Source organism: Castor canadensis, chromosome 11, assembly GCF_047511655.1.
Source record: "Castor canadensis chromosome 11, mCasCan1.hap1v2, whole genome shotgun sequence".
In the NCBI taxonomy this organism is placed as follows: domain Eukaryota; kingdom Metazoa; phylum Chordata; class Mammalia; order Rodentia; family Castoridae; genus Castor; species Castor canadensis.
In genome coordinates, this window is record NC_133396.1 from 6,720,422 (window position 1) to 6,746,762 (window position 26,341).

At 51.9% G+C, this 26,341-nt stretch overlaps 2 protein-coding genes across 3 annotated transcripts; one reads left to right on the plus strand and one right to left on the minus strand.

Moving 5' to 3' along the window:
• Positions 1–331: 331 nt before the first annotated feature.
• Positions 332–24,366, minus strand: Otop2 (otopetrin 2). Its single transcript, XM_020165513.2, has 9 exons — positions 23,920–24,366; positions 17,753–17,929; positions 9,411–9,587; positions 8,814–9,156; positions 8,077–8,213; positions 6,897–6,955; positions 6,370–6,512; positions 3,547–4,424; positions 332–1,206 (listed from the first exon to the last, which is right to left on the minus strand). The coding sequence occupies exons 4-9, from the start codon at positions 9,121–9,123 to the stop codon at positions 1,036–1,038; spliced, it is 1,698 nt and encodes a 565-aa protein (XP_020021102.1). The 5' UTR covers positions 9,124–9,156; positions 9,411–9,587; positions 17,753–17,929; positions 23,920–24,366; the 3' UTR covers positions 332–1,035.
• Positions 9,532–16,907, plus strand: Ush1g (USH1 protein network component sans). Of its 2 annotated transcripts, XM_020165526.2 has the most exons (3): positions 9,532–10,754; positions 12,950–14,167; positions 15,154–16,907. In XM_020165526.2, exons 1-3 carry the CDS (start codon positions 10,591–10,593, stop codon positions 15,155–15,157), a joined length of 1,386 nt encoding a protein of 461 aa, XP_020021115.2. In that variant the 5' UTR covers positions 9,532–10,590; the 3' UTR covers positions 15,158–16,907. The 2 variants fall into 2 exon arrangements, with proteins under 2 accessions (XP_020021115.2, XP_073901290.1); XM_074045189.1 differs by lacking the exon at positions 15,154–16,907 and having other exon boundaries at positions 12,950–14,171.
• Positions 24,367–26,341: the final 1,975 nt, after the last annotated feature.

The window sequence follows — 26,341 nt, forward strand, 5'->3', positions numbered from 1 at the left end:
GCTCCTTATGGTTGATAGATACAAGGGTGCAGTGGAATAGGAGGAATGACTTCTAGTGTAATCTAGCACAGGAGAATGACTATGGTTACAACTCACTGAATATTTCAAAATATTGACTAAAGAGGATTTTGAATACTCCTAACACAAAAAAAAGATCTCTGTTTGAGCTGATGGATTTACCAGTTACCCTGATCTGATCATGACACATTATATACATAGGAATGTGTGAATGTGTGCAATTACTATGTGCCAATTAAAAATATATTAGCAGAAAAGCTCAGCTGCTTGAAAAAAGTTTGAAAATTATAACTCTTTGTAGAATGGATCTGGCTCTCTGTGAGCTCGGGCTAGTCACTTTACTTCTTTGGGTCTGTTTCCTTCTTTGTAAGATGGGGAAGCTGGACTGGGGCAGTTCTTGTTAATCTAGTGTCATGGGATACATAAAAATATGATTACGTATTTGTCACTTGCAGATAAAGAGAAGAGGAAGGTGGCAGCTTGGGAACTCCATTTAGCCCCTCCCAGCCACCCAGTTAGCCACTACTTAGTCTACAACTCAGACTCTGCTCGCTCACCCATTGCAAAGTTTGAGGCCTGAAAACTGTGGGCCTTTCCAGCTCTGACTGCCAAGTTCCTCTCTTGTGACCATTTCAGTTGAGGCTGCTGAGGCACGAAGTGAGGAGATAGGAGGTGAATTGCAGGTTTATTGAATCCTGGCTCCAGACAGCACACTGGCCCAGCCACAAGGCTGGGATTAGTTGCTGGCATCTCCAGATCCTGCCTGGTCCTAGGAATTCTACAGAGTGAGGTGCCCCTCCCCCAGTTGCCCCAGATCCCAGAGTTATGGGGGGGTGGAAGGGTGATTTGGGCATGTCCTGGTTGTGCTTTAAAAACTCATCCTGGAAAAATAAACTTTAGTGAAAATTCCACTTTGGGGCCAGTGGAGAGTGAGTGGTAATGTGGCACTGTGACTATCAGCCTGGGTTTCATTCCCACAGAGACTGAGATCCCTCTTCCATATCTCAGTCCCAGACTTCAAGACAGCACGTAGACCTCCAGCAGGCTAGAGACGGCGTGCATGCGGTAGAAGATACCAAAAGGCAGGCAGATGTTCACGATGGCCGCCCAGAGGGAGTAGCCATAGAAGTCCACCTCCACCGTATTGCTGAAGTGAGGGCGGGCACCGAAGGCTGGTATGATCCACAGCTGTGTAGGGAGAGGGGAGCATCACCAGCCAGCCCAGAATGCACCTGAGAGTCATTTATGTCCACTTTGCTGGGCCCTGACAGGATGGGATCCCAGCTTTCTAGTTTGGTGGACATTGAGGGCTAGGTGCTACTGAGTGGGGACCTCCAGCATCTTGGACAGAGCCTGGCACGCTCTGAGGAACTCAGAAGTGTGCTCAAGTTAGCATGTCCATGCCTAGGCTAGGGCTCCGTCTGTGGTCACCTCTCTCCCTCCCTCTTAGCAGGGTCCACCTGTGGGATGGAAGTTTCAATAGGTGACATGAGAAATTGGTATAAATAGTTGAATCAGCAGCTGGAGAGATATGTGTATGGACGTACTGATGGTAGAATCAGTCGGGCCAAGGGCAGGAGGTCAGAGCTCCACCAGTGGTTATCCTTCCTCATGAGCTCAGCTCTCCCACTCCACCCACCTCCAACCCCCTTCCCACGTCTGGGAGGTTGAAGCTGGAAACCTGCTGCATCTCTGCCTAGGAGCATGGATGGTTCAAGTGTGGGGATGAGGCAAAGGACAAAGGCTTCTTGGCTAGCCTCACTCCTACCAATTGACTCTGTTCTTGGGCCTCTGAGCCTGTTTCTGTCTTTAAAAAGGAAAGAGATGGAAATGATGCTGCCAGAAGTGATTCTGGCTCAGATACCTGAAGTGAGAAACAGCCTCTGGGAAGGTGACTCCAGGCCTATAAGCTAGGCTGAGAGGAAGGCTGGGGTGGGGCCAGGACAGGGGGGCTAGGCACCAAAGGAGGCCCCAGACATAATGTGGTTTTGAACCTTATTGTTTTTACTTGGTAGAGTCAGAGATTGGTGACCACATTTTTTTTTTTCTTTAAAGTTAAATTGACTATTGGACAGCTCCTGCATGGGGTCATACCATATCGATGGGGACCATGATTGCCCAGGAGATTTACCTGTAGTGTGGGTAGTAGTCACAATGGGACTTCAGTAAGAATGCAAATTATTTAGGAATGTTGGTGGATTTCACATAGGTAGAATTTCATGGGGATAGAACTCACTCTAAGGATGTTATTCTATATTAGAATCTCTCTCTCTCATCTATCTTTTTTTTTTCTGTGTTGGGGGTTGAACCCAGGACATTATGCATGCTAGGCAGTTGCTCTACCACTAAGCTACACCCCCAGGCCTAGGATATACCCATATTAAGTACTTTTCCATATTATGGACATCCTTCTATTGGAATCAATAGTCAAAAGGCCTATTTTTATATTGAGTCAAATTTCATTAGATTGTCTTTTCTATTTGGGATATATAGTCATCCCTTGGTATACACAGAGGATTGGTTCCAGGATCCTCTATAGATACTAAACTCCAAGGAAGCTCAAGTTCCTTCTATAAAAAGGCATAAATTTTGTATATAGCCAACATATATCTTCTATATACTTTAAATCATATGTAGATTACTATATTCACAATATATAACACAATGTAAATGCTATTTAAATTGTGGTAACATTGTATTATTTAGGGAATAATGATAAGAAAAAAGTCTCCATGTTCAGTACAGATGGAATTTTTTTTATATTTTCCATCTGATGTTTGGCTGAATCCTGAGTCAGGGAACCTACAGCTACAGGAGGCTGACTGTACCCACATAAGTGTGTGTTTCTATATTAGAGACTTCTGTTCTGAGATCATTTCTACACTAGAGCATTTCTATATTGGGTCATAGCTATGCCAGGGATGCTTCTCTATTGGGGTGCACCTTCATTACGATTGTTTCTGCCCCGGGGTGTTTCCATCCAGGGACTATATTTCTACTGGGTAAAGTCTGTTGCTTTTGGTAGTTGGCTTTGCCAAATCATAGGGTAGGGGTGGCTGTGGTACCTGCCCTTTTCCCAGCTGACCCACCACTGCACCCTGCCAACAAACCGCTCACACTTACGCTAGTCTCTGCTACTTCCTGATGTTGCTCCAATTATTCTGAGGAGTAGGCAGGTCACAAGTTCCTAGGAGCAGTCACACCTCCCACATGGAGGTGTGAGCCCCTGCCCTTCACATCAGTTCTTTGCTGCCTCTCACCTTCACCCAGCCCCCACATCAGCTTTCCCTGGGATCCCTCCAGCTCCATCTGCTGCCCACATACTAGAAAGCTGCGATTTCATTCTTTCTTTGAGCCCTGAGATGCTGTTTGCCCAAGGGCTGAAGATAGCCCTCTCTGCACATGCTCCTAGTCTAGGGAGCTATAAGATTCTTAGGTGGGCTAAGGACAAGACAGAGAAGGCTAAGTGCATAAGCCCTCAGGAGCATCTTTTCTCCACCTCGACCCACACCTTCCCCAGCTACTTACAATGACATTGCAGAGCAGGAGAAACAGAGAAATGTCTTTTAGGCACCGGCGTTTCCAGTGGCCCCTGGGGGCCAAGATGATGGCTACTGCTTCCTGATGGCCTTCTGGGTTAGGGCTGACTAGCCTGGGAGTAGGTGGGCAGGTAGGCAAAGTGTGGAGGGCATCTAGGTTGGCAAAGGTGAGGCCTTGGTAGGGCTCCTTGGGGGCTGTTTCATGAGGTTCATCCCCGGGTGGTCCTCGGTGAAGGCTCTCAATGATGAACACGTTCTGGAAGGTGTGCTGGGCGATCATGAGTAGAGCATGGGCCAAGTTGAGCCCCCCAAGTAGGTCCCTAGGTGTGCCCACCACCACAGCCACAATGGAGTAGTAGGAAATGGCATACTGGCCCAAGGCGGCACCCATCAGCAGGGCCACATCCAGGGTGCGTGTGGGGTTCTTATGGTGGTCCATGGCCCGACGGTCAAAACGGTAGATGACTGAGCCACTCAAGCTGACCAAGGTCATGAGCCCCAGACAGACGATATTGAAACTGTAGTAGATGACCAGAGCCTGTTCAGTGCATCCTCCCTCTCCACTCACTTGGACCTCATAGATGATGAAGACAGCCAGTCCCACCACAAAGAGCATTAGGCCCAGGACTGGGCCAGCAAAAAAGGTCTCCCGGAAGAGGCTGACCCGAGATGGGGTGTGAGCATGGCCATGGGAAGAGGCAAGCAACCTGCCCACGTTCTTCCACATGACGTAGAGCATGGTGGAGGCAAAGAGGCTATACTCAATGTTGAAGGGATACAAGTAGAAATACCCCTGCTGGAAGATCTGGCAGATGTTCGTGTCACAGGAGCATGGATCTCCTCCGACAGTGCTGCCTGCACGCTCCACTGTGGAGAGAAGGAGACAGGGCTGGGCTGCCCTCCTGTCCTAGCCTGTCACCTTTGTAAGTAAGTGCCGGGATTCTTTCTGACAGTCACCACTGTGGCCCAAAGGCCTTTGCAGGGCTTGGCATGTTTCAATCTGTAGTTAGTTTTTGTGAACCTACTAGCCAGAGACTAAGAAACCTATCAGTGCTCAATTGAAAAAAATTCGAGAGTGTGGTGCACGTCTGTAATCCTAGCACCTGGAGGGCTGAGGCAGGAAGATTGTAAATTTGAGGCTAGTCTAAGGTACATATTGAGACCCTGCCTCAACCCACCCCCCCAAAAAATAACTGAACCATAGATCTGCCTACCTCACTCCATTTCATTCTTCAATCCCTCCCCATCGATAATGTCCCCGGCCCCCTGAGATAGGCAGACTCTGGTTCTCTTAGAATGTGGCCCCCTTGGGACCCCCTAAAGTTCAGGCTTCCATATGGCCCAGACCTTCAGCTGCTAAAGCCAAGTCTCCACCAGTGAGGACCTGTCACTGAAGTCACATCCTGTCACTTCCATTTGTAGCACACCAAAGAAATCTTTTTTTTGGGTGGTACTGGGGTTTGAACTCAGGGCTTCATGCTTGCTAGGCAGGCACTCTACCACTTAGCCATTCCACCAGCCCTTTTTTTTGTGTGTGTGTTGAGTGTTCTTGAGATAGGGTCTCGTGAGCCATTTGCTTGAGTCTTGCTTTGAACCATGATCCTCCTGATTTCTGTCTCCTGAGTAGCTAGGATTTTACAGGTGAGAGTCATGGGCACCCAGTTCCAAAAGGAATCTTGACTCAAATTCAGAATGTGCTTTGTAGGATACCTTGGGCCTTTGGCAAATATCTCTTTTGGCCCTCAGAATTTTCCCAGCTGTATTTGTAAGAGAAGAAGCTGAGGCTAAGGAGGCAGAGCCCTGTAGCATGGGAGCTAAAGCAAACTGCCTGACTTCCAACTCTGAGGTAGGCTTCTCTCTCTGGTAGGCCTCTCCCACCCCATGGGCCCACCATGTCAAGTTGACCATGCCCCCTGAATTGGTTTTCACTTCCCTCTGAATCTCTGGATATGCAAGGTGACCCTTGATCGGTTCTGCTGGGCTGGGGTCTCCCTGGTGGCTGGGGCCACACTTTTTGCTCTTGGACTCTCCCATGTGGCAGTGTGTGTGTGTGTGTGTGTGTGTGTGAGGGGGTGGTGTGTTGTGGTGTGGTGTGTATGTGGTGGGTGCCTGTGTCTTAGCCATCTGGTCTGGTCCTGGCTAGTGGGGGGCCCTAGTTCAGAGAACTAGTTGGGTGGGGTGAGGGCTGTGGACCCCTGTTCTTCCTTAGCGAAGCACACTGGTTAAAAGCAAAGATGGTTCTGAGCACTAGTGCTCCAATGTCAGGTTCTGTGACCTTGAGTAAGCTACTTAACCTCTCAATGCTTAGCTTCTGCGCCTGAAAATGGGAAGCTTAATAGTACCAGTCTTCAAAGGAAGTTGTGAAAGGTTAAATGGTGTTTAAGACACTTAGCACTGTGCAGGAATTATAGAGCATGGTAAATTATCACTACTATCATCATGATGGGGTGACTATTTCTTACCCTCTCCCTCCCAGACTGTCCTTATGATCCCAGGCTCCCTTAGCAGAACCACTCAGCCTCCTTTCTCCCTTCCCCAGCTGGATCGTCCTTGCCCTATCTTCTGGGAGCCTGGGTTCCTTCTTTGTGGGATGGAGACCTTGATGGTGGGGCTAAAGCTGCACCCTCAAGGATAAGAAGATGATCCCCCAGTAAGTATATCATACTTACAAGGCAGAGCTTGAAGTGGGAGGAGACCCCTGGCATCCACCTTTGCCTCCATGCCTTGTGACAGTACGGTTGACTGACTACAAATGCACAAAAAAACACCCACCCAAGGGCGGCTATGGCACCAGGGCTAAGAAGGAACTCACGGTCAGGGGCGAGGCGGGTGAGGCTGGCGAGGCTGGCGTTGTTGTGAGAGCTGCTGTAGGAGTGGGCCTGGTGCACGGATTCATCCACCACAGCTGCCATCCAGATGGCCAGGTTGGTGGTGAGGGTGAACATGAGTCCACACCTGTTTGGAGGTGGGAGTGGAGGGGTGGGTAGAGAAGAAAAGAGGCTGGTAAGGCTTTGGCTCATTTTGGGTCCCTGGCAAGACAGGGGTTTGGGAGCTTTCTTGAGAGATGGTATTGCAAAATGAGAAGGCAAGCAGGTCCCTGTGAACAGGGACTGCTGTTGACCGCGGAAGGATTACTCAGTCTGGTGGGGATGCCATCCCAAAGAGAGGCTCAGATCTCACTGCTCCCTCCCATGGGGGACAGGGCACAGCACAGGGCAGTGGAAATCAGACTAATGAAGCTGGGGCCTTGGCTGAAACCCCACCTGGGGAGCAGAGAGAAGAGCCAGGCCCAGGCTGGAAGCCCCACGAGCACTAACCACATTAAGCTGTGGTTCTCACCGGGTCAGGTCCAGGTGGCTGTGGATACAGTCTTTAGCAGAGACCCAGAGAAAGTAAGTCTGCATTGAGAGAGAGAGCAAGGGTCATTACACTGCAGATGGGTGAACTCTAGAGAGCCATGTCCACGTCCGGTAATAGGTTCTCACTACCCTATACTAACTGCTCAGGTTTATTTTAACTATTCAAAGACCGGGAACATTTTCTCTTTCTTCTCTATGGTGCAGTGTGCATAAAGATAGTGGCTCTTTTTTCCTTAAAGGTTTGCAAATTATCACCTGTAAAACTGTGAGGGTTTTTTTTTTTTTGGGCAGGGGGGCAGTGATAAGTATCCAGTATAATTTTGAATACCTAGTTATTTATTCCTGGAAGTAAAGCCAGTCTCAGACCAGGTCTTGCTCAAGGTAGAAAGGGTCTCTGGTGACATCTCACCTTCCTCTATCCACACCTCTTGCCCATCTTCTTTATTTGTTGGCCTGCAAGGCCTTGTCCTCATCTGACTGGGGTTTGTTGATGGGGAGAGGGGTATTTGTATTGTCATTTTTACCTGAGTATTCTTCAAACTCATGAAATGTAAAGGACTAAAACTATGTAAATGCCAAGGGTACATGTATGTTAAACCATGGGACACGCGGGGTGCTTCAGAGCAGGGCACCATCCCTACGGTCCTTCTGGTCATGCTATGGGGCCAGGCTGTCTTCTGCTCCCATGTTAGACTTTCCAAAATGATGTGTATGCGACAAACTAAAAAGAAAATGAACTCATCTGAAACAAATCTTAGTTACGGGATATACCACCTCCCGGATAAATACTGAACCTGGGAGCCAAGACTGAGGCCAAATGGGCCACAGCCACGGCATGACCCTCGGCTGAGAATGATGTACTCTTGGGAACCCAAGGAGGGCATGCTAGGTTCTAGCACACAGGCTGCCTGTCACAACTCACACCTCCTAGGTGTTAACTACCGGCACTGCTTAGGTTGAAATAAAATTGCAGTGCCCCTAAGGAGGAGTTCACATTTAAGAATTACTTCATTACTCAATGCTTCCCCATTTATGAACTACTGTCCTATCCCATTTATTTAGTTGCTCAGGATAGAAGGGGGTGTGGAGCTCGGGTCTCCTGACCCCTTGCCAAACACTGGCTCCTCTCCCCCACACGCAGGGACATGCCTCCCACCCACCTGGACAATGACAAACACAGCCTGGATGATGGGGTGCAGGATCTTGATGGTCGACTGACACTCAAAGAAACTGGAGTAGTACCCGGTCTTGAAGACATCCATGACGACAGTGCAGATCCCAAACAACACCAGTCCACCTGAGAATCGGGGCAGCAGGGTGGTGGTGGTGTTTTAAAGAGGAAGGAGAGAGAGCTTGCAGAGCAGAGGATGGGCCCTGAAGATGGATGGCTAGAGGTGTGAGTGTAGTGAATGGCTGGATGATGGGTGGTTGGATGGATGGATGAACACAGGAATGGGCAAATGGATGGATTGAAAGAGGATTGGATAGATGGAAGGATGAGTGCATGAATGAACAGGTGGATGGATGAATGGGGAGGCTGGGAGGATGGATGAGTGAATAGGTGAATGGGCAAACTGAAGGACTGAAAGATGAAGGGGTGGATGGAAGGTTGAGTGCATGATTGAGTGGACAGATGGATGGAAGTCTTCTTGTGCCCCTCTTAGGGGCTGCATAGATACGGGAAAGGTTCCTAAATGGTTCTAAATGGTCAGCAGGTGTTGCCTTCTATTCCTTGTCAAATCCTCTGCCCCACTATTCATCCCTCCTCTAAGACTGCCTTCCCTGCCTTCTCCTCTCAGTAGGTCCATCCACACCTTCAGCTGCAGGTCCTCCAAGAACCCCAGCTGGCGACTCCCCACCATGCCCACTCCACTTCTGTCCCCACCTCCCCCAGCACCTCGGAGCCAGATGGGGCCTGCGTGTGCGTCGTGGTAGGGCACCGCGTCCGGGCAGCGCGTGGTGCGGAGGAGGTAGAAGAGGATCCAGAGCACCGCCAGCAGCATCATGGCGGTGAGCAGCGCGAACACGTCGGTGTCATACACTGCCACTTTGTTGAAGGCGCCGCCACTGATGAGCGTGCAGGCGAGCAGCAGCACGTTCACGGCCAGCAGCACCGACAGCAGGCGGCCGCCCTTCTTCCACACCTCTCGGGGGCCTGCCGGTGGCGCCGGTGGGCCCTCGGGGCCCGGGGCCAGCTCCTCGGACATGGTGAGGGCGACTGGAGGAGGTTAGAGGGATCACTGCGGGGGAGGAGCGGACAGGACTCCAGGTCAACCCCGAAGGCTCTCCTTTCTCCCATCTTATCCCTAGATTTGGGGGCGGGGGTTTCTAACCCCGAGGGTTGGGGCCAAGGGTTTTGTAAGAAGTTCTGGAGAAAGGGCAGAAAAAAACCCCAGCCTGCACCTCTCCGTCTCAACGGGAAAGAAAGGAGATGCAGACCCTGTCCAAGGTCCCACTTCCAAAATCCAACAGAACACTGGCCTGGAGCACGCACCTGGCTGGGCTGGGAGTCGACGCAGAGTTGGGGGTTAAGGGGTGGCGGGCGTCTCCTCTCTCCTACGCAGGGCTGGACGGACGCTTTATACCCAAAAGGGCAAAGTGATTTACAGCCACAACAGCCCGGCTCCATAAACCTCTCAGTTGCACTCACATGATCCATCTTTTCTACGAGCTGAATTTAGGGAAGAGAGCGCGGGAGCCAGATAAGGCGAGATTTATATTTACCTGTTAAGACACCCCCCACCCAACCCTCACCGCCACCCTGGCACAGCCCTGCACTGCGGCACCCGGAGGGCATCTGCCCCGCGCCCATGGCAACTGGTGCGTTGAGATCGCGCTCGCCAGAGCCCCCTGAGCTGACGCTCAAGAGACACCCCAAGTGCCCACCGGCACCCTAACGCCCTCCCAGGCCGGTGCACCCTACACCTTTGCCCTCGGTTGCTGCCCCTGGATCGGGACACCAGTTCCCCTTTTCCCCCACCTGCCCTCACAGTGATCTAAGTTCCTTCTTTTATCCCTGCCGCACCCCCCTCAGCTGCTCGGTGGGTGCTGCGAAGTCCAAGTCCGGGGCTTAGGTCCGAAGTTCCCACGCTGTGAGCTCAGTCGGCTCCCAGTCCTCTAGCGCCCCTTGCTGGAGCATGGTTGGCCAACCCCGTGCCAGGAGATGGCTGTCCCAGCTGCCGCGTGCTACTCGCGGACTGTCTTGTCCCTCTAGGCCCACTGTCCCAGGGGTCAAGACTGCCCCAGCCACCCCTCCCTTAGACATCTTTCCTTGCCCTTGACCCGTTCCTTGATAGGTGGAGAAATCCGGAGCCGCGGCTCTGTGCCTCCAAGTGTGTGTGCGGGGTGGGGAGGGGGGAGCGCTGGGGTGGCGCTTTTGGAGAAAGAGCAGGGCCTCACATGGGTCATCTCTGTGCTCTGAGAAGCTAGGCGTTTAGGACCCAGGGGAAGCCCAGGGCTGCGGGAGGTCCACCCCCCCCTCCAACCGGGGTGACCGGCTCAGATGTCTTGGTAGCCCGTGGCGCTCCGCACCCTCCATCTGCGGCAGCAGGGGCTGGCGGCCCTAGCCCTGCCGGGCCCCCTTTCCCAACCTCATGCCTCAGACCTAATCCTGCTGCCTCCCCAGGGGGGGCATTTCCCTGAGCCCCCTGCCCGCCCTGTCCAAGTAAGGCGCCATGAACGACCAGTACCACCGGGCAGCCAGGGATGGCTACTTGGAGCTCCTCAAGGAGGCTACCCGGAAGGAGCTGAATGCCCCTGACGAGGATGGCATGACCCCCACCCTCTGGGCTGCCTACCATGGCAACCTGGAGTCTCTCCGCCTCATCGTGAGCCGAGGGTGAGTGTACCCCTCCGCCTGGCCAGGGAAGGGGAACAGTCTCCCTGCACACTTTCCCCAGACCTCATGGCATCGTTTCTGTGGTCTTTCCCTATGGACAGACTCTAAGGTGGCACCTTGGAGGCTGGAATGCATAGGGGAGACACACGTGGAGAGGACTATCAGCTGAGGCATGTGACACTTGTGACCTGGATGAAGGGCTGGGAGGAGAGGAACTGGGATTTGGGGGGGGGGTCCATGATTGTGGGAGGTGTGCTGCAGAGAGGGAAAGTGGGAGAGGTCTCATGGGGGGGGGGTGCACCTGGAAGCAAGAGTGAAGGGGAAAGTGGGAACTGGAGAGAAGGCTGGGAAGTCTCAGAGAGCCCAGAAGTGGGGACTAGGAGAGAGGGTCCTCACTGCCCATTCCCCAGTTTATGAGCCAAAAGACTCTCCCAGCCAGCACCCCCCACCCCCCCCACCCCCCCGCAGTCTGGGTGTCACACCACCCTCTCCCTTACTCTGCTCATTCCTGGAATTTATGAGCACTGTCCACAGTACCAAATGTCACTGGTGCAGTGACCCCACTAACTCTCTTGGTGCCCCTCCCCCACAGCAGGGCACAGCAGAGCAATGGAGGCCATAGCAGGCTGAAGGAGCTCTGTTCCCCCTCCTCTCCTGGAGGAGTCTTGTGGGGAGAGTTGGTACAGATTCTAGATAATACTTGTGATGGGGAGGTAGCAGTTGAGGAATGCAGGCCCAAAGCCACTAAAGTGAGTTGGGTGGTAAGTCACACTACTGGGAACACCTTCCTATCCCCACCAGTTTGATAATACCCCCAAGCTGGCTTGGACACCGGTGTGGCCTGGACAGGAAAAGGGGTAGGAGAGATGTCCCAGGAGGGTTCACATGATGTCTCAGACACATTAGTGGGGAGAGGGGCAGGGACTAAGCTGGCACTGGTACTGAGTACTGGCCTGTGGCCTGAGCCTGTGATAGGTGGGGGAAACCCCCTTGCTCTCCTTCTGTGGCTGCTTCTTGGACCCAGAAGCCCCTAAGATTAGCAAGAAGCCCAAACTAATTAACTCTTCCTCATTTCAGGAGGGTACATAGGAGCACTGTCCCCCTTCCCTTTCATCAGAGACTCATAGTCTCATGAAGGGGCCTGAGGAGGATGAGAGCTCTCCTTGGTGCAGCAACCCCTACCCCCAAGCTCTACAGAGGCAAGGATTGGTGCTCAGTGGGTATGGGTCTGATGCCCAGTGGCCCCCTCTCATACTGTCCTGAGGACTTGGCAAGAGTGGGGGAGGCTGAGCAGGAGGGAGTGAGGGGAGATATTGAGACAAGGGAGTGATTGTTTTCCCAGCCCCGGCATGGCCTCAAGGCCTCATGGCCTCATTAGTGTGGGGCGGGGACCTATGCTAGGTTCCCTGAGGGAGGCAAGAATTCAGGAGGAGCCAGCAGGAGCTGCCCCAGGGTGGGGGTGGGGGTGGACCAGAACTTGGCATGGAGGGTGTCAGAGGGGTTTGTAGGCGCCCCTGCAGTCAAACTCACAACACTCCCAGAGATGCAGGGTCTGAGCAAGGGAGGGCAGCCCCACTAGGCTGGCAACCTTCCTCTTCCTCTTCAGTCCTGGCTGTCCCCACAGTCCCCTTCTGGCCCAGGCCAAGACCCAACACCTGCTCTAACACTGGTCTTGCCAACCCTGGCCCTGCTCCACTGCATGCAAGCACCAACCCTCGAGCTCATCCAGGGTCAGGCCCAGCACACACCACCCTGTTGTCCTCTTTCATGGTGATGCTGTAACATGTGGTCACACTGCCCACCGGCAGCTGCCTAGAGACCCAGGCTCGGCCCTGGCCCACCAACTCTCTGGGCCAGCTCCCTGCTGGGCAAATGAATAATTCACTCCTTTCTCTCAGGGCATCAAATATTTATCCCCTGAGATTCCCAGCCCTTAGTGCTCTTGGGGAAGGCCCCGCCCTGGCTCCGCCTTCTCTGTCTCCGCCTCTTGCGGGCTGGGCCATTTCCCCCTGGACTCACTACAGTGTGTCGGATTGGTGGCTCCAGCCAGCAGGTCTCTTGGAGTTCCTGGGAGAGGTCTCAGTCCCATGAATCCCTTTGGGGCTGTTTTGCCTGTAGGGAAGTTCAACAAGCTGGGAGCCCTCCCTTCTTTCTTAAGACCACTCATCATTCCTTCCCACATGTTGTCCCTGCAGGGGTGATCCGGACAAGTGTGACATCTGGGGCAACACACCTCTGCATCTGGCAGCTTCCAATGGCCACCTGCACTGCCTGTCTTTCCTGGTGTCCTTTGGGGCCAACATCTGGTGCCTGGACAATGACTATCACACGCCTCTGGACATGGCCGCCATGAAGGGCCACATGGAGTGCGTGCGCTACCTGGATTCCATCGCTGCCAAGCAGAGCAGCCTCAACCCCAAGCTGGTGGGCAAGCTGAAGGACAAAGCCTTTCGCGAGGCTGAGCGGCGCATCCGCGAGTGCGCCAAGATGCAACGCAAACACCACGAGCGCATGGAGCGGCGCTACCGGCGCGAGCTGGCCGAGCGCTCCGACACGCTCAGCTTCTCCAGCCTCACGTCCAGCACCCTGAGCCGCCGGCTGCAGCACCTGACTCTGGGCAGCCACCTGCCCTACTCGCAGGCCACGTTGCATGGCACCGCCAAGAGCAAGACCAAGATCCAGAAGAAGCTGGAGCGGCGCAAGCAGGGCGGCGAGGGCACCTTCAAGGTCTCCGAGGACGGTCGCAAAAGCGTCCGCTCGCTCTCCGGCCTGCAACTGGGCAGCGACGTGATGTTTGTGCGCCAGGGCACCTACGCCAACCCCAAGGAGTGGGGCCGTGCCCCACTCCGGGACATGTTCCTCTCGGATGAGGACAGCGTCTCCCGTGCCACGCTGGCGGCCGAGCCTGCCCACTCGGAGGTCAGCACAGACTCAGGTCACGACTCTCTGTTTACCCGCCCAGGTCTGGGCACCATGGTGTTCCGCAGGAACTACTTGAGCAGTGGGCTGCATGGGCTGGGCCGGGAGGATGGGGGCCTGGATGGGGCGGGCACACCGCGGGGTCGGCTGCAGAGCTCCCCCAGCCTGGACGACGACAGCCTGGGCAGTGCCAACAGCCTGCAGGACCGCAGCTGCGGGGAGGAGCTGCCCTGGGATGAGCTGGACTTAGGGCTAGATGAGGATCTGGAGCCTGAGACCAGCCCGCTGGAGACTTTCCTGGCCTCACTGCACATGGAGGACTTTGCTGCCCTCCTGAGACAGGAGAAGATCGACTTGGAGGCGCTGATGCTGTGCTCTGACCTCGACCTCCGCAGCATCAGCGTTCCCTTAGGGCCCCGCAAGAAGATCATGGGGGCCGTGAGGAGGCGGAGGCAAGCACTGGAGCGCCCACCCGCCCTGGAGGACACAGAGTTGTGAGTACCAGCTTGGGATGGGGGAAGGGAGGAGAGCTGGGGATTGGAAGACTGCCTTTTCAGGAGTGGGTGGCGGCAAATATATTTTATAAAATTTAGATTGCTATCAATTACAATTTGTCACCAGTTCAGAAAAAAGTAGCTGTCAATTAAATGACTGGAGGCTTTTTTTTTTTTTTTTTAATCACAGCTGATGTGAAAGGTTCCTTAGTTCTGGAGATAACAAAATGTGGAAAAATAGGTATTTTAGTGTCAATGAGATACAGTAGTCATAATAATCCCATCTAGGATGTTTTTGAGCCTACCACCTTCCAGGTACTTGGCTGTGCCCTTGAAAAAGTGCATGATGAATTGTTCAATTCTGAGTCCCATCATCCCCAGTGTACAACAGTTAAGCAAGAGGAGGCTCAGGGGGTGGAAAATAGCTCACTGCATGTCCTGCAGCTGCTTGATGCAGAGCTGGACATGGTCTCTGATCTGTATGGCCTGCTGTAGGGCCTGAGGACAAGGAGGCTCCTATGGGATCTAGGATGTGGCAGCTAGCAGGTCTTCTCAACTGACCAAGCCCTAATGGCACATGTTTTTATCAGTGTCCCCAAACCCAGCAGCCAGGAGTGTGAGCAAATGTTCCCAATGGGGAACAGCAGTCTCGGAGGCAGAATTGTACTCACAAAGCCATCACAGCTGCCCAAGGCTACCACCACACTTCTGTTGGCTAGTCTCTGCTCTGCCCCTCCCCCATGGCATCCCACAAGCCCAGCAAACACTGTCCTTCCATCTGGTATCTATAGCCCTTACCTTGAGTGCCTGGGGCAGGGATGGGAGGCAGTCTGGTGTACAGTTTGGGGGATGGACAGTTAAGTGTCTCCCACCCCTGACCATCAAGCCTGCCCAGGCTAAATCATCAAAATGGCCGGTCCTGGTTGAAAATGATGTCTTAGACAGCTGTTTCTAAGGTTGCTTTCTGTCTGTCTTTTCCTCTACAGATAACAGGGGCTCCTCTCCCCAGACCAAAATGAATTGCAAGTTGCCACAACACAAGGTGAGGCCATGAGGTCCTCATAATTGCCAGCCCTGCAGCCCCTTTCCCAGGAGCAAGGACCATCTCCCTGGACAGCCTGTGCAGGGAGGGTACAGCCTGAGGGCACCCAGAGGGACACCTGAGCATCCTGGAGTCCCTGAACCACCCCATCTAAGAAACCTTGAAGAATGAGTGGATTTGTGGAAGGCCAGCCCCAGAGGAAGGGCAGGAGCCTCTTGCCCTGGGGACCAGACAACACTGGAGCTGGATGGGAAGCAGGGCAAGGGAGAGGCCCAGACTGTCTCAGGCACACTGTGTCTCCTGCCTCTCTCCCCTGCCCTCCTCTGCGGGTCTTGCTCTCTCAGGCTGGAGACTTGCTCACCTCCTACTTTCTGTGAAGGGAAGAGTTTGGGCCTCCTCTCCCCTATACACTCCAGAGGGGAGGCTTCCCAGCCAGACTCTTCAGCCAAATATCCTGTCTTTCAGTTCCTACCACCTCCATACACATGGAAGACCAGCCCACTACCCTTCACCCACTGGTTATGGCTGGAACTGAAGAGTGACCTGGGGTGGGCTAGCACCCTTCCCAGCTCACCTTGTGGGAGTCCAGCCTGTCCTCCTTCAGCCTCCCCAGGGTCTCAGAAGGCCAGGACACAAGATGCAAGGTGCTAGAGCAGCAGTCTGCATTGTTACAGTCCCCAGGGCTGGCAGGCACAGTTGGTTGAAAATGGTATCTACCAACTGCCCAGTTTCCCAGGCCCAGACAGGTGGGGGCTGGGCACAGCTGGGTGTTAGGCCTAGTGTAGAGAAGCCCTGTGAGGAAGACACTGGATACTTGAAGATGTGGATAATCTAAACTGCTAGTTGTGACCAGGCCCTTAGGGCTGTGTGTGCATGTATGCAAGTGCACATGTGTGTATCTTTGTTGTGTTGGTGTCTGGAAGGGCCTGGATTGCTATGTGCTTCTGCATGGATTGGGGGTGGATAAAGGAGAGAGAGACAGAGAGGAAGATGCAGTGAGAGAGAGAGAAAGACAGAGAGACAGAAAGAGAGAGAAAGAGAGACAGACAGACATTGGATTATTGTGTGTCCCAGCTCTGTGATGGTGTTAAGACCAGGAGAAAGGTTAGCCTAGAGGGTGGGTCCTCAGAGTATGTCCTCAGAACTCCCACAAGACTAAGGTCACAAAGGTGGAAGAGTCCCTCAGGAGGCCCCCACATGTGTGTACCCCAAGCAGACATACCTTTCTTGTCTGCAGTGGACCCCCATCCCTGACCCCAGTTTGGGAAGCAGCCTCACTAGAGCATGGCCACAGCCCCCAGCTCCTTCCCTGGGCCCCCTTCACTGAAAAGGGGAAAGAGCCCCCCAAAAACCTCTTCCAGGTCTGTGTGAGGGTCCCATCCACACACATGCCCAGAGTTGGGATGTGAAGGAGGTGGTCCACTTCCCACCAGAGGACCCTGGGGGCCTGGCTACCTGCCATGGCCACCCTTGAGCCTATCCCAGCCCTTCTCTCTATCCTCTGAGCTTGAGCCTGGGGCTCCAAGTGCCGATTCGTCCTTCTCCTGGCCCCAGGTGCTGCCTTTCCTGTCCGTTCCCTGTCTGTTTAAACACCTCAGTCCCTCCTGGTTCTCCTTGGGCCAAGGTAGGCCAGCCTCTGCGACTCCCACCACTGTACATGAACTCTTCCCTCAGGCTCATTAAAACTTTTGTAAAGAATGTTCTACATCATGTCATGCCTATACCCTGTTCTTCAGTCATTTAGGGGGTGGCGGGGACAGGGTAAAGAGCATGAGCAGGCAGGGGTGGGGGAAGGTCTTCTCCCTTGTCGGGGTCCTGGAGCTCTCCTACACATGCCTGCAGGGATCACCTCCTGCATGCCTGGGCACTTGCCCTGCTATGCTTGAGCCCAGAATTAGGAGCTGGTGGAGACAGGGTTAAGAAGAAGGCTCAGAGCCCCCAGCAGCTGAGCAAACATCAGCTGAGCTGAATCAGGCTCTAGCCCTGATTCTAAAGCTTGCAGCTGCTAAGGGCAAGATAGGCTGGCTTGGGCTTTTCTAGAAATGTTCAGAAGCTATATGCCAGGAGACTACCACCTGTCACCCAGGCTGTGGGCCTTCTCACTCCTGGGAAGCCTCCAGTGGTGCCTCCATTTCCCTTACCACCCAACTTAGCTCGCGGGGTGCCTGTATAGAGCCTCATTTTTACCAGTGGTAGATCTCCCCTTTAAGTGGGTGCACAGTTGGATCTGCTATCTCAGCCAAGTCTGGGATATCTTGTTCCCTTTTCTAAGGAGAACTCAAAATAGTCCCCTCCCCCCAGCATCAATCAGAAAGGTCCAAGCGATGTCAGTGCCGAAAACTGACATCTCAGCCACCTCCTTGCACTTTACAGATCTGAAAAACTGAGACCCACAGAGGGGAAGAGCCAGATTGCTGACAGGTCTCCCACCTACTGCCATGCATTCTTTATACCCAGGCCTCCAAGGGGGCCTAGACACAATTCTACCCACCCCACCCCCTGTCCCTGCGACCCCTGCTGGCCATCTTGGTCATTGCACCTACCTCCTGAAAGATCTGAAGGCGCTGGCTGTGACTGTCCAGGGGAAAACATGAGGGTTGAGGAGGACTCTAAGGACAAGATGGAACAGATTGGAGCTTTGGTGTCCAGGTGGAGACAAACCAGATGCAGGGAGGACAAGAGGCCTCCATGGGTCGATGTGGTTCGAGCGTGGAAGGGATCTTAAAACACAAAGGGAAGCATTTTATACTCAACGTTCTTGACTTGGGATTCAACTTTCATGGCTCATTCCCATAAAAATTTAGATCAAGGTCAGGAAAGTGCTGGAAGTTTAGAAAAAACAGTGGTTCTTAGCCTTTTGGGATTAGAATTGGGCAATAATGTGGACACTCATAGGCAGTTTTTCCCATAATTCCAGGTACCTCATGGAGCAGAATCCCAAGAGGTCTAGTGTCTGGGCTTTGGTTAGACTGCTATGAAGCTAGTGCATCATAAATAAGAGTACTGATTTAAAGGAGGTGGGAATGTGGGAAGAATCAGAGGCAGCAAGAGCTCCATGGTATGTGGCCCAGCCTCTCATTTCACAGACCATAGGGGCTGGCCTAAGGTCACAGAGCAGCCACCCAGGCAGACAGCAATGGATTCTCTGATGCATTAAGTGGTTCCTGTGGCCTTCTGTCCCTGTGTTATGAAGAGCCCCAGCTAGCACAGCACCCCTGTATCCCACTCTCTAGGATAAGCTCAGGTGAAGAGGTGATAGGATTCAGGGAGCAGCCATACAGGCAGCAAAACTTGCCCTCCTCCTCCAGCTGAGTGGCCTTGGGGTAAATTACTCACCTCTCTGAGTCTATTTTAGAATATGCAAAATAAGTATTATAATAATAGTGTGAATCCTGCAGGTTAAAATGATAAAATGATAATGCCCCAAATCACTTAACACGCACCTGATACTTAGTACACATCGGTTAATAATCATAGCCATTGTGGTCTGAGAATAGCCCAGGGGTACTCCTCATATTTGCAGTTGGCACAGCCACTCAGGAAATGGGTCCCAAACAGTCCCAGGAAAGAGCTCTGCCGTCACACCCTAATCTGAGAATGAGCCCTGCCCCCAGCCCCAACACCATCTAGTCTCCTGGAGGCAGACGGAGGCAGCTCCACCAGACCAGTAGGGGGCGCTGATAATGCAGCCAGTGACCTGGGAATGGGTCCCCTGCAGTGGGAGGACCCTGGTAAGGCTAGAAGTGGTCTGGGGGGGGGGGGGAGGAGTTGAACATCTTCTCTGGAGGGTGAATGACCCCCATCGATCTGAGTTTAACACCTGTGAGTTTACCCTGTGAGGAAGTACCACTTCATAGATGAAGAGATTTGAGTTATAGGAGGTTCTTTTAAGGAAAATTCAGCATCCCTGAGCTGAGTCACTTAGGCCACACCTGTCCCCACAGAGCCAAACTTTCAAGTTTTACTCTTAGTTACTGAGAGCTTACGAGGTGTCAGGTACTTAAGTTTGACTGTTTCTCTATACAGGGAATTGAAGCCAGGGCTTCACACTTGTGTTCTACCATTTGAGCCATGCTCCCAGCCCTTTTGTTTGTACTGTTCCTGAGATAGGGTCTTGCTGACTTTGCCCAGACTGGAGATCTACCTCTGCCTCCTGAGTAGCTGGGATAACAGGAATGCACCACCGTGCTTGGCCTGTGTATGCATTTAACCTTCACAATAAAACCACAGCCTTTGCCCATAGAGCAAGTGCTACAATGTCATTATAACTATTCTCCCATATTAGAGGTGAGAAAACAGGCTCAGAGCAGCAATAGGACTTGGCCCTGGTAGGTCTCAGAGCCAGATTTCTCTGATGCTAAAAACTGCATGTCTGATCACAGCGCTGTCTTGTCCCCACTTGTTCTGATGGTGAGGGATGTCTTTGATCTCAAGTCCCCTTGACCTGAGCATGCCTGGGTCCTGGGCAGGTGCCAGGCTCAGTCCAAGGTGTGTGTGTGTGTGTGTGTGTGTGTGTGTGTGTGTGTGGTGTGGGGGAAGTCCGTGGCAGCTTCAGCAGTTCAAACGCATGGTCTGACTTACAGTACCTGCCTGCCTTAGTGGTGGGCAGTGATGGGGGGGCTGGACTGAGAGAGGCAGATGGGTTGTGGGGTCATGGGCAGAATACTGGGGACCTATCTGGGAAGAGAAATGTTTGGAGTCTTTTTTTTTTTTTTTTTTTTTTTTTACCTTGAACTAGAAAAGTTTATTAAAAACATTTTATTACAAGTAATGCATTTCTACATTGCAGAAAGATCTAGATTAAGTTTAAAAATGTTACTTGTAATTTTATAATCCAGAGTATCAATATTTTAGTATTTTTCTAGATATTTTTTCTTTTCACCTTTGTATTTTAAAAAGCATTTAAGCTACATAAAGATGTTAGAATACTGTAAACAACACCCTACAGTCACCAAATACACTATTTTGTCATATCTTTCCATTCTTTTTGTTTCTTCCTCCCTCTTTCCTCATCTACACACTCACACACCTACCTACCCTCATTTATGTACTTAAAATTCTGTTGAATCATCTAGCAGTCTTTTTGATACACTTTTCATTCTGCCTAAGCCAGAAGTTTATCATTTTGCTATAAACTGAATCTCATTTACTTGGTATTAGGAATAAAGAAAAGGGGTTATCATTATATTTAACATTTAGTTTCTTATTTCCCATCTTCCAAGTAGATAATTGTTTTCCTAACCTGTGACGGATTAACTTCTGTTTAGGTTTGAAGTTTCAGCTTTGTAGAATAGGCTTCACTCAGTATGTAATGGTAACCTAGAGGTGCTAATCGTGTCATATATTTTATAATCATTATAAAATAAGAGTGTACATTTGTTCATGGATGGGCCCATCAGAAGACAAGAACTTTTTAAGCCTGATAAGACTCCCAACCAGGGAGCCTACCAGTCTCCCTTTCTGTCTTCTCTCTTTTGTCCCATTTCTCCCTGATACCAGGTCACCTGGTCTTTCTCCTTTCCCCGCTCCCCCTCTAAATGTCACCTCTCTTCCTCCCTCCTTCCCTCCCCCTCCCTCCCTTCCTCCTTTCCTTTCTTCCTTCCTTCCTTCCTTCCCACTCTCCCTCCTTCCTTCCTTTATTCCCTCCCTCCCTCCCTTCCTTTCTTCCTTCCTCCCCTTCTTCCTCCGTCCACCTCTTCATTTCTGGTAGTTCTGGGATTTGAACTTTGAACTCAAGGCCTAGAGCTTCCCAGGTAAATGCTGTACCCCTTGAGCCACGCCCCCATGCTTTCTGCATTACATATTCTTCCAATAGAATTTCGTGTTTGTGCCTGAACTGGCCTGGACCTTGATCCTTTTATTTTTGCTTCCTGAATAGGTGGGATGGCAGGCACGCACCATCACACCCATCTTTCTTACTAGTTGAGATGGGGTCATGCTAACTTTTTTGCCCGGGTTGGCCTTGAACAGTTATCCTCCCCATCTCATTCTCCTGAGTAGCTGGAATTATAGGTGTGAGCCATCAGACTGGGCCATTTCTGTTTTCCTATGTAGAAACTGAGGTACAGAGATGTTTGTAAAACATTCCCCAAACCACACCACAGAGAAGTAGTGGAGCTGGAAGTGCAGCCCAGACAGGCCAGCGGCCCACTGTGCCGTGTATCATCATGCTATTGGAGCATCTATTGAGCACTTGTTGCATACCAGCACTTCACAACTGTTTTCAATTAGTCCTCATGAAAACCTCATTTAATAATGACGAGGGATTGATATACCCATTTGATGGAGGACAAAATTGAGTTTGAGGACACTGCTAGGTCATTGCTCGGGTCACACAGCTGTGAGCCATTGTCCAGCTACTCCTCACCAGCCCATTTCTTCTGAGAGGCCTCGAGCCTCTGAATTTTCATTGGTGAATGACAAGGCCTGATGGGGTTTGAAGCCCTGAGTTAGGGAAACCTTGTCAAGTTCATTCAGAACCAATGATGCCTGCTCTTTATAGAAAGGGCCTAGGGACAGACCGGTGTGGTGAGTTGGGAAAGCCCCATAAAACCATAGATCTCGGGCCCTGTTCCATTCCACTCACTCTGGTTCCTCTTATCTCCTGAGTCTGCATAGGCAAGTATTCCAGGAGTCACCAGACCCTCTCCTCACCCTGGAAATGCAAACCACAGGGGTGCCCATGGCAGTGGGGGAAGGAGACATCTTCTGGAAGGAGCGGGAGAACAACAGCAGCGCCCATGGCATTTCTGTCTCCCACAGAATGAAACCATCCCTCCCAGTACTGTTTCTTCAAGCCCTACAACAGTCGTTGGAGGTAGGCAAGAATCGGAAGGCATTACCTCAAGCTCCATTTTACAGATAGGGCAACTGAGGAGCAGGGCAGAGCAGGGGCAAAGGGCCAGCTAGGAGGTGCAGAAGTGGGGGTGTCTGGTCTGCTCTGTTCTGGTGCTGCATGCTGCCAGATGCTTTCTCTGAACGTGGATTTAGCACCTTCTACATAACAGGTCTGGCAAGCCTATAAAAACAGTCTTAGTGCCCTAGATGGAGCACACGCCAATCTGTGCTGTCACACGCATGCGTGAGTGTGTGTGTGTGTGTGTGCATGAGATCTCAGGATCTCTGCAGGCATGAGGTGGGCAGAGTGGCCCCAGGGCTTTCCTGGAAGCTGTGGTTATTTGTGAGCTGAGTGTGTGTCTCTGGGGTTTTGCTAATTTATCTTTCATTAGTGTCTCCAGCTTCCTAGCAGATCTATTTGTGTGTGTGTGTTAGGGGGAGGGTGGGAATGGGATAGTTTGCACACCCACAGAGTCTCCATCACTTTGTCTGGAGTCTACATTTAGACTTCTCTTCCTGTCTATTATCTATTTTTAGGGCCCTGGTTTCTTCAGATAGGAAGATGTAAATTCCTGGACACCCTACTTCCCCCCACCCTGCTCCTCATTCTGAATTTGGGGTCCCAGGAAACTCCCCCTAACCTCTCCCTGGGTGACTGGCTTGTTGGGGGCCTCAGACCTGGAGAGGGGGTAGTCAGTGCTCCATAAGGAATATGTGGGGTAGAGATAGATCTACTTTGGAGGATACGCAGGCTACTGAGGGCTGGGATGGGCCCTTCTCTGGGTTGGGCAATCCAGCCAGAGGAACAGCCCTGCCACTTCCTTGGAAGGTGAATTCTCTTTGCAAGCCTCAGTCTTCCCATCTGTGAGTGGGGATCATCTTATTCCCACTGCAGGTCAGGTGTGAGATAAACATAAAGCCCCAACCCCCAGAAAGTGGAGGGTCAGCCCAGGCACCTGGTGGACAGGAATCTGGGGATGGGGAGTGCTCACAAGCATTAGTCAAGTTTGGGTATCTCTGAGCTGGTGGCAGAGAGGACATGATGAGTGGTCTCCCAACTGCCTCTTCCATGCCTACTACACCTCTGCACAGCTTGCACATAGCTAGGAGAGGTCATAATACCCCTGCCCTGAGCCCACAGCCCTCTACACACAGGTACGCACACACACGTGAGAAGATGTGAGCAAAGCAGAGATGGGACTCAGAAATCATTTAATAATATTGTTATTATTGGAATTGGTATATATGATTATAAATACCAATATGTTATGATTCAATGTAGCAGAATTACAATGGCACAAGAAGCAGTGTTAGGGTTGATTTCTACCTGGAGCATGTGCCCGTGGAAACCACTGATAGTCACAGGGCAGTTCTCTCATTGCTGTCTTCTGGGCACCAACTCGGGGGTAGCATCACCATCATCCAGTCCAACTCACTCTCTCAGAAAACCAAACCTCAGAGGTGTTAAATAATGCATCTAAGGCCACACACACATCATGGGTCAGAATGTGAGTGTTTCTGAGTCCAGAGCCTGGCTCTAGGTGCTGTTCATGGTTTGTTCAAAAATGGGCACTGGTCCCACTAGGTCCAACACACACTATTTAAGCTTATATGCACCCCACATAGGGGCAGAGATCATGTAATCCCTGGCAAACCCCATCAAAAAGAAAACTGTTCTACCAATAGCTCCAACTCTGGTTTTCAAGGACCTAACTTGCCATGTAAATTGGAGCGGTACCCTGGGCCTCAGTTTCCTTCCATGCAAGGTGGGGAGAGACCAGCAGTCCTAGAAGCATCAGCAGAATAACTTCCAGCTCCAGCCCTGCCCCTTCCCTCAGTCTTCTCACTCCTGCCTCTCTGGGCCATCACTCACCTGGCTTTGTCCTTGCAGAAAGCTGGCACCTGGGAAGGCTGGCTGGTGGCTGAGGGTAGCAGTGCTAGTCAGGATGAAGTCCTTGGAGTTGAAAAGAGTGCTGAGATGCTATGGATACAGCCCTGCCCTACTGGAGCTGGGGGGAAGCTTGGGGTGCCAGTAGTCCCACCATCAGCTGGTGAGGATCTGAGCCACGGGTCAGGCCACTTCTCCCCCAACTTGCCCAACCCCGCCCATGTGAATAATGCCAGTTGCCTCAGGAGCTGAGTCTCACTGGGCCTTTGATGAGTTGGAGGGGGGACAAAAGTGGGTGGGGGCAAGGTAGAGCCAAAGACCCTACTTAGGGTATGGAAACAGTTAACCTGCTGGCAGGAGGTACCTCCCACTGTCCTGTGTCATACCCAGCCCTGTACCAGCCCTCCAGGGCTCTCAAGGTCCCCTCCAGGCCCTGGGCCAGGGCAGGGCTCCTTCCTACTCCACCCCAGCCACAACAATAATTAACCCCATGAGCCCCAGCATATAAAGAGCCAATCACAGAAGGGAGGGATCATCCCTGTCCTAGGACAGGGAACCCCAGAGGGCCTGGGTGGGTACAGAGGTGCCTGGCCCTCAGGCCTGAGTGGGCGGCACCACCTCCCTGGTCAAGTTTTGGGAAGACTTACTTGTCTCAGGTTTGGACTACATCTTCTTCTCCATCTGATATATATATTTTGGTGGGACTGGGGTTTGACCTCAGGGCTTTGTGCTTGCAAAGCATGTGCTCTACCATTTGAGCCACACCCCCATTTTGCTCTAGTTATTTTGGAGATGGGGGTGTCATGAACTATTTGCCTGGGTTGGTCTTGAACCACGATCTTCCTGATCTCAGCCTCCCAAGTAGCCCTAGCTTGGCATGAGCCAGCAACTCCCTGCTGATTTTTTTTTTTTCTAATCTTTGATCCCTTTCATTCTCTTGAGCCTGTTTTCCCAGTCTTTCCATGACTCTGTCTATTCATTTACTCAGTGAATGCCTACCCAACACTACCACGTGTCAAGCACTGCGTGAGGCTCTAGGGAAGCAGGGTTGACTCAAAACAGGCAGGACTTGCTCTCTGCCAGCCTCCAGCCCCTTCTCTTCCAGGCAGCCTCTTCTGCTTGTCCACCAGCTGCTCAATAGTGAGCACTGACTAGGTACACTCACCTGATGGCTGGGTGCTCACTCTGATGGCTGGGTAGGCTGGCTAGCGGGCAGGTTGGAAGTTATGGAGGAGGCTCAGGGGAGCATGAGGAAGATACGTGCAGGGTCCTGACCCTCAGGAAGCTCTCAGTGAAACTGGCTATGTCCCCATTCCTGCTGTACAGGAAGGCTACGGTTCCATATCTGTGTGTGAATCAGTTGAGGCTGTCTGCCTGGCCCTGGCCATGAAGCATGGATGGAAGTGATGAATACTACTCCCAGACCCAGAGTTCTAACTACTTTTCCATGCTGTCCCCTCTGCTGCCATGGTGATTAGAGATAGAGTCACGAGATGAGTGCCCTGTCAGCACTTGGAGGAAGGCTACCTGATCCATTTTGCACTGTGACGTGAGGTAGAAATTACCCTGTATTGTGTTTAGCCACTGAGAGGCTGGGGATGTTTGTTGCAACAGCTAGTGTCACTTATCCTGACTAACACAGGCATACAACACAGACACAGGGAGTACCTTGACTCCTGTGGCTGCATCACAAGGTCTGAGAGGGCTCCTGTCCAGGCAGCATGTAACCATTGTTGCCTAATGTTAGTTGGTAGGTAGATGAGGTCAGAGGAAAGAAAAGATACTGAAAACTGGACGGCACATAATAGATGTTTAATAAAATGAATCAATGAGCAAAATACATGGGAACACTGGAAGAGATTTGTAGTGATGGATGAAGTCTCAGAAGCCGGTAGAGGAGAGGTGGCTGGGAGTATAAACAATTACCCTGGGCATAAATACTGAGGGGTGAGAAAGGGCAGGTTTGTCCACGGGTCAGAGGTCAGTGAGCAGTCACTCTGACCCGAGCAGAAGAGAGTTAGAGATGAACTTGAACTTGAAGGTTCTCAAAGTCTGAGGTGAGTACTACAGCCTGAAGTCTGAAAGACCTTATGTTTGTCGAAAGTATCAATGATCATAGCCCTTGAGTGGTCCTCAAAGTGCGGTGTGCATAACAGTCTGTTGGAGTATAACATAACAAGACTCTTACTGACACTCATCTCACCCCGTACATGACTGTTCCTTAGAGAATCTGGTTATATGGAGACTCAGAGAGATTGAGTAACTCATCTAGGGTCACACAGCTATTAAGTGTGCCTGACTCCAAAGATCAGCCATGTTCTTCATGTATGCTGAGTCTTGTGCAAACAGGTAAGGGGTAGAGTGAGGACAGAGGCAGGCCTGGGGTGGGGGGAGGGGGAGGAAGAGT

What these genes read in the sequence shown, in the direction of transcription:
- Otop2 (XM_020165513.2), bottom strand. Translation starts at nt 9,123, where the DNA reads ATGTCCGAGGAGCTGGCCCCGGGCCCCGAGGGCCCACCGGCGCCACCG. An exon ending in CTGTGTTTGTCATTGTCCAG is followed by an intron (nt 6,956 to 8,076) that starts GTGGGTGGGAGG and finishes CTCTCAATGCAG; the next exon opens with ACTTACTTTCTCTGGGTCTC. An exon ending in AGCCACCTGGACCTGACCCG is followed by an intron (nt 6,513 to 6,896) that starts GTGAGAACCACA and finishes ACCTCCAAACAG; the next exon opens with GTGTGGACTCATGTTCACCC.
- Ush1g (XM_020165526.2), top strand. Translation starts at nt 10,591, where the DNA reads ATGAACGACCAGTACCACCGGGCAGCCAGGGATGGCTACTTGGAGCTC. An exon ending in CGCCTCATCGTGAGCCGAGG is followed by an intron (nt 10,755 to 12,949) that starts GTGAGTGTACCC and finishes TTGTCCCTGCAG; the next exon opens with GGGTGATCCGGACAAGTGTG.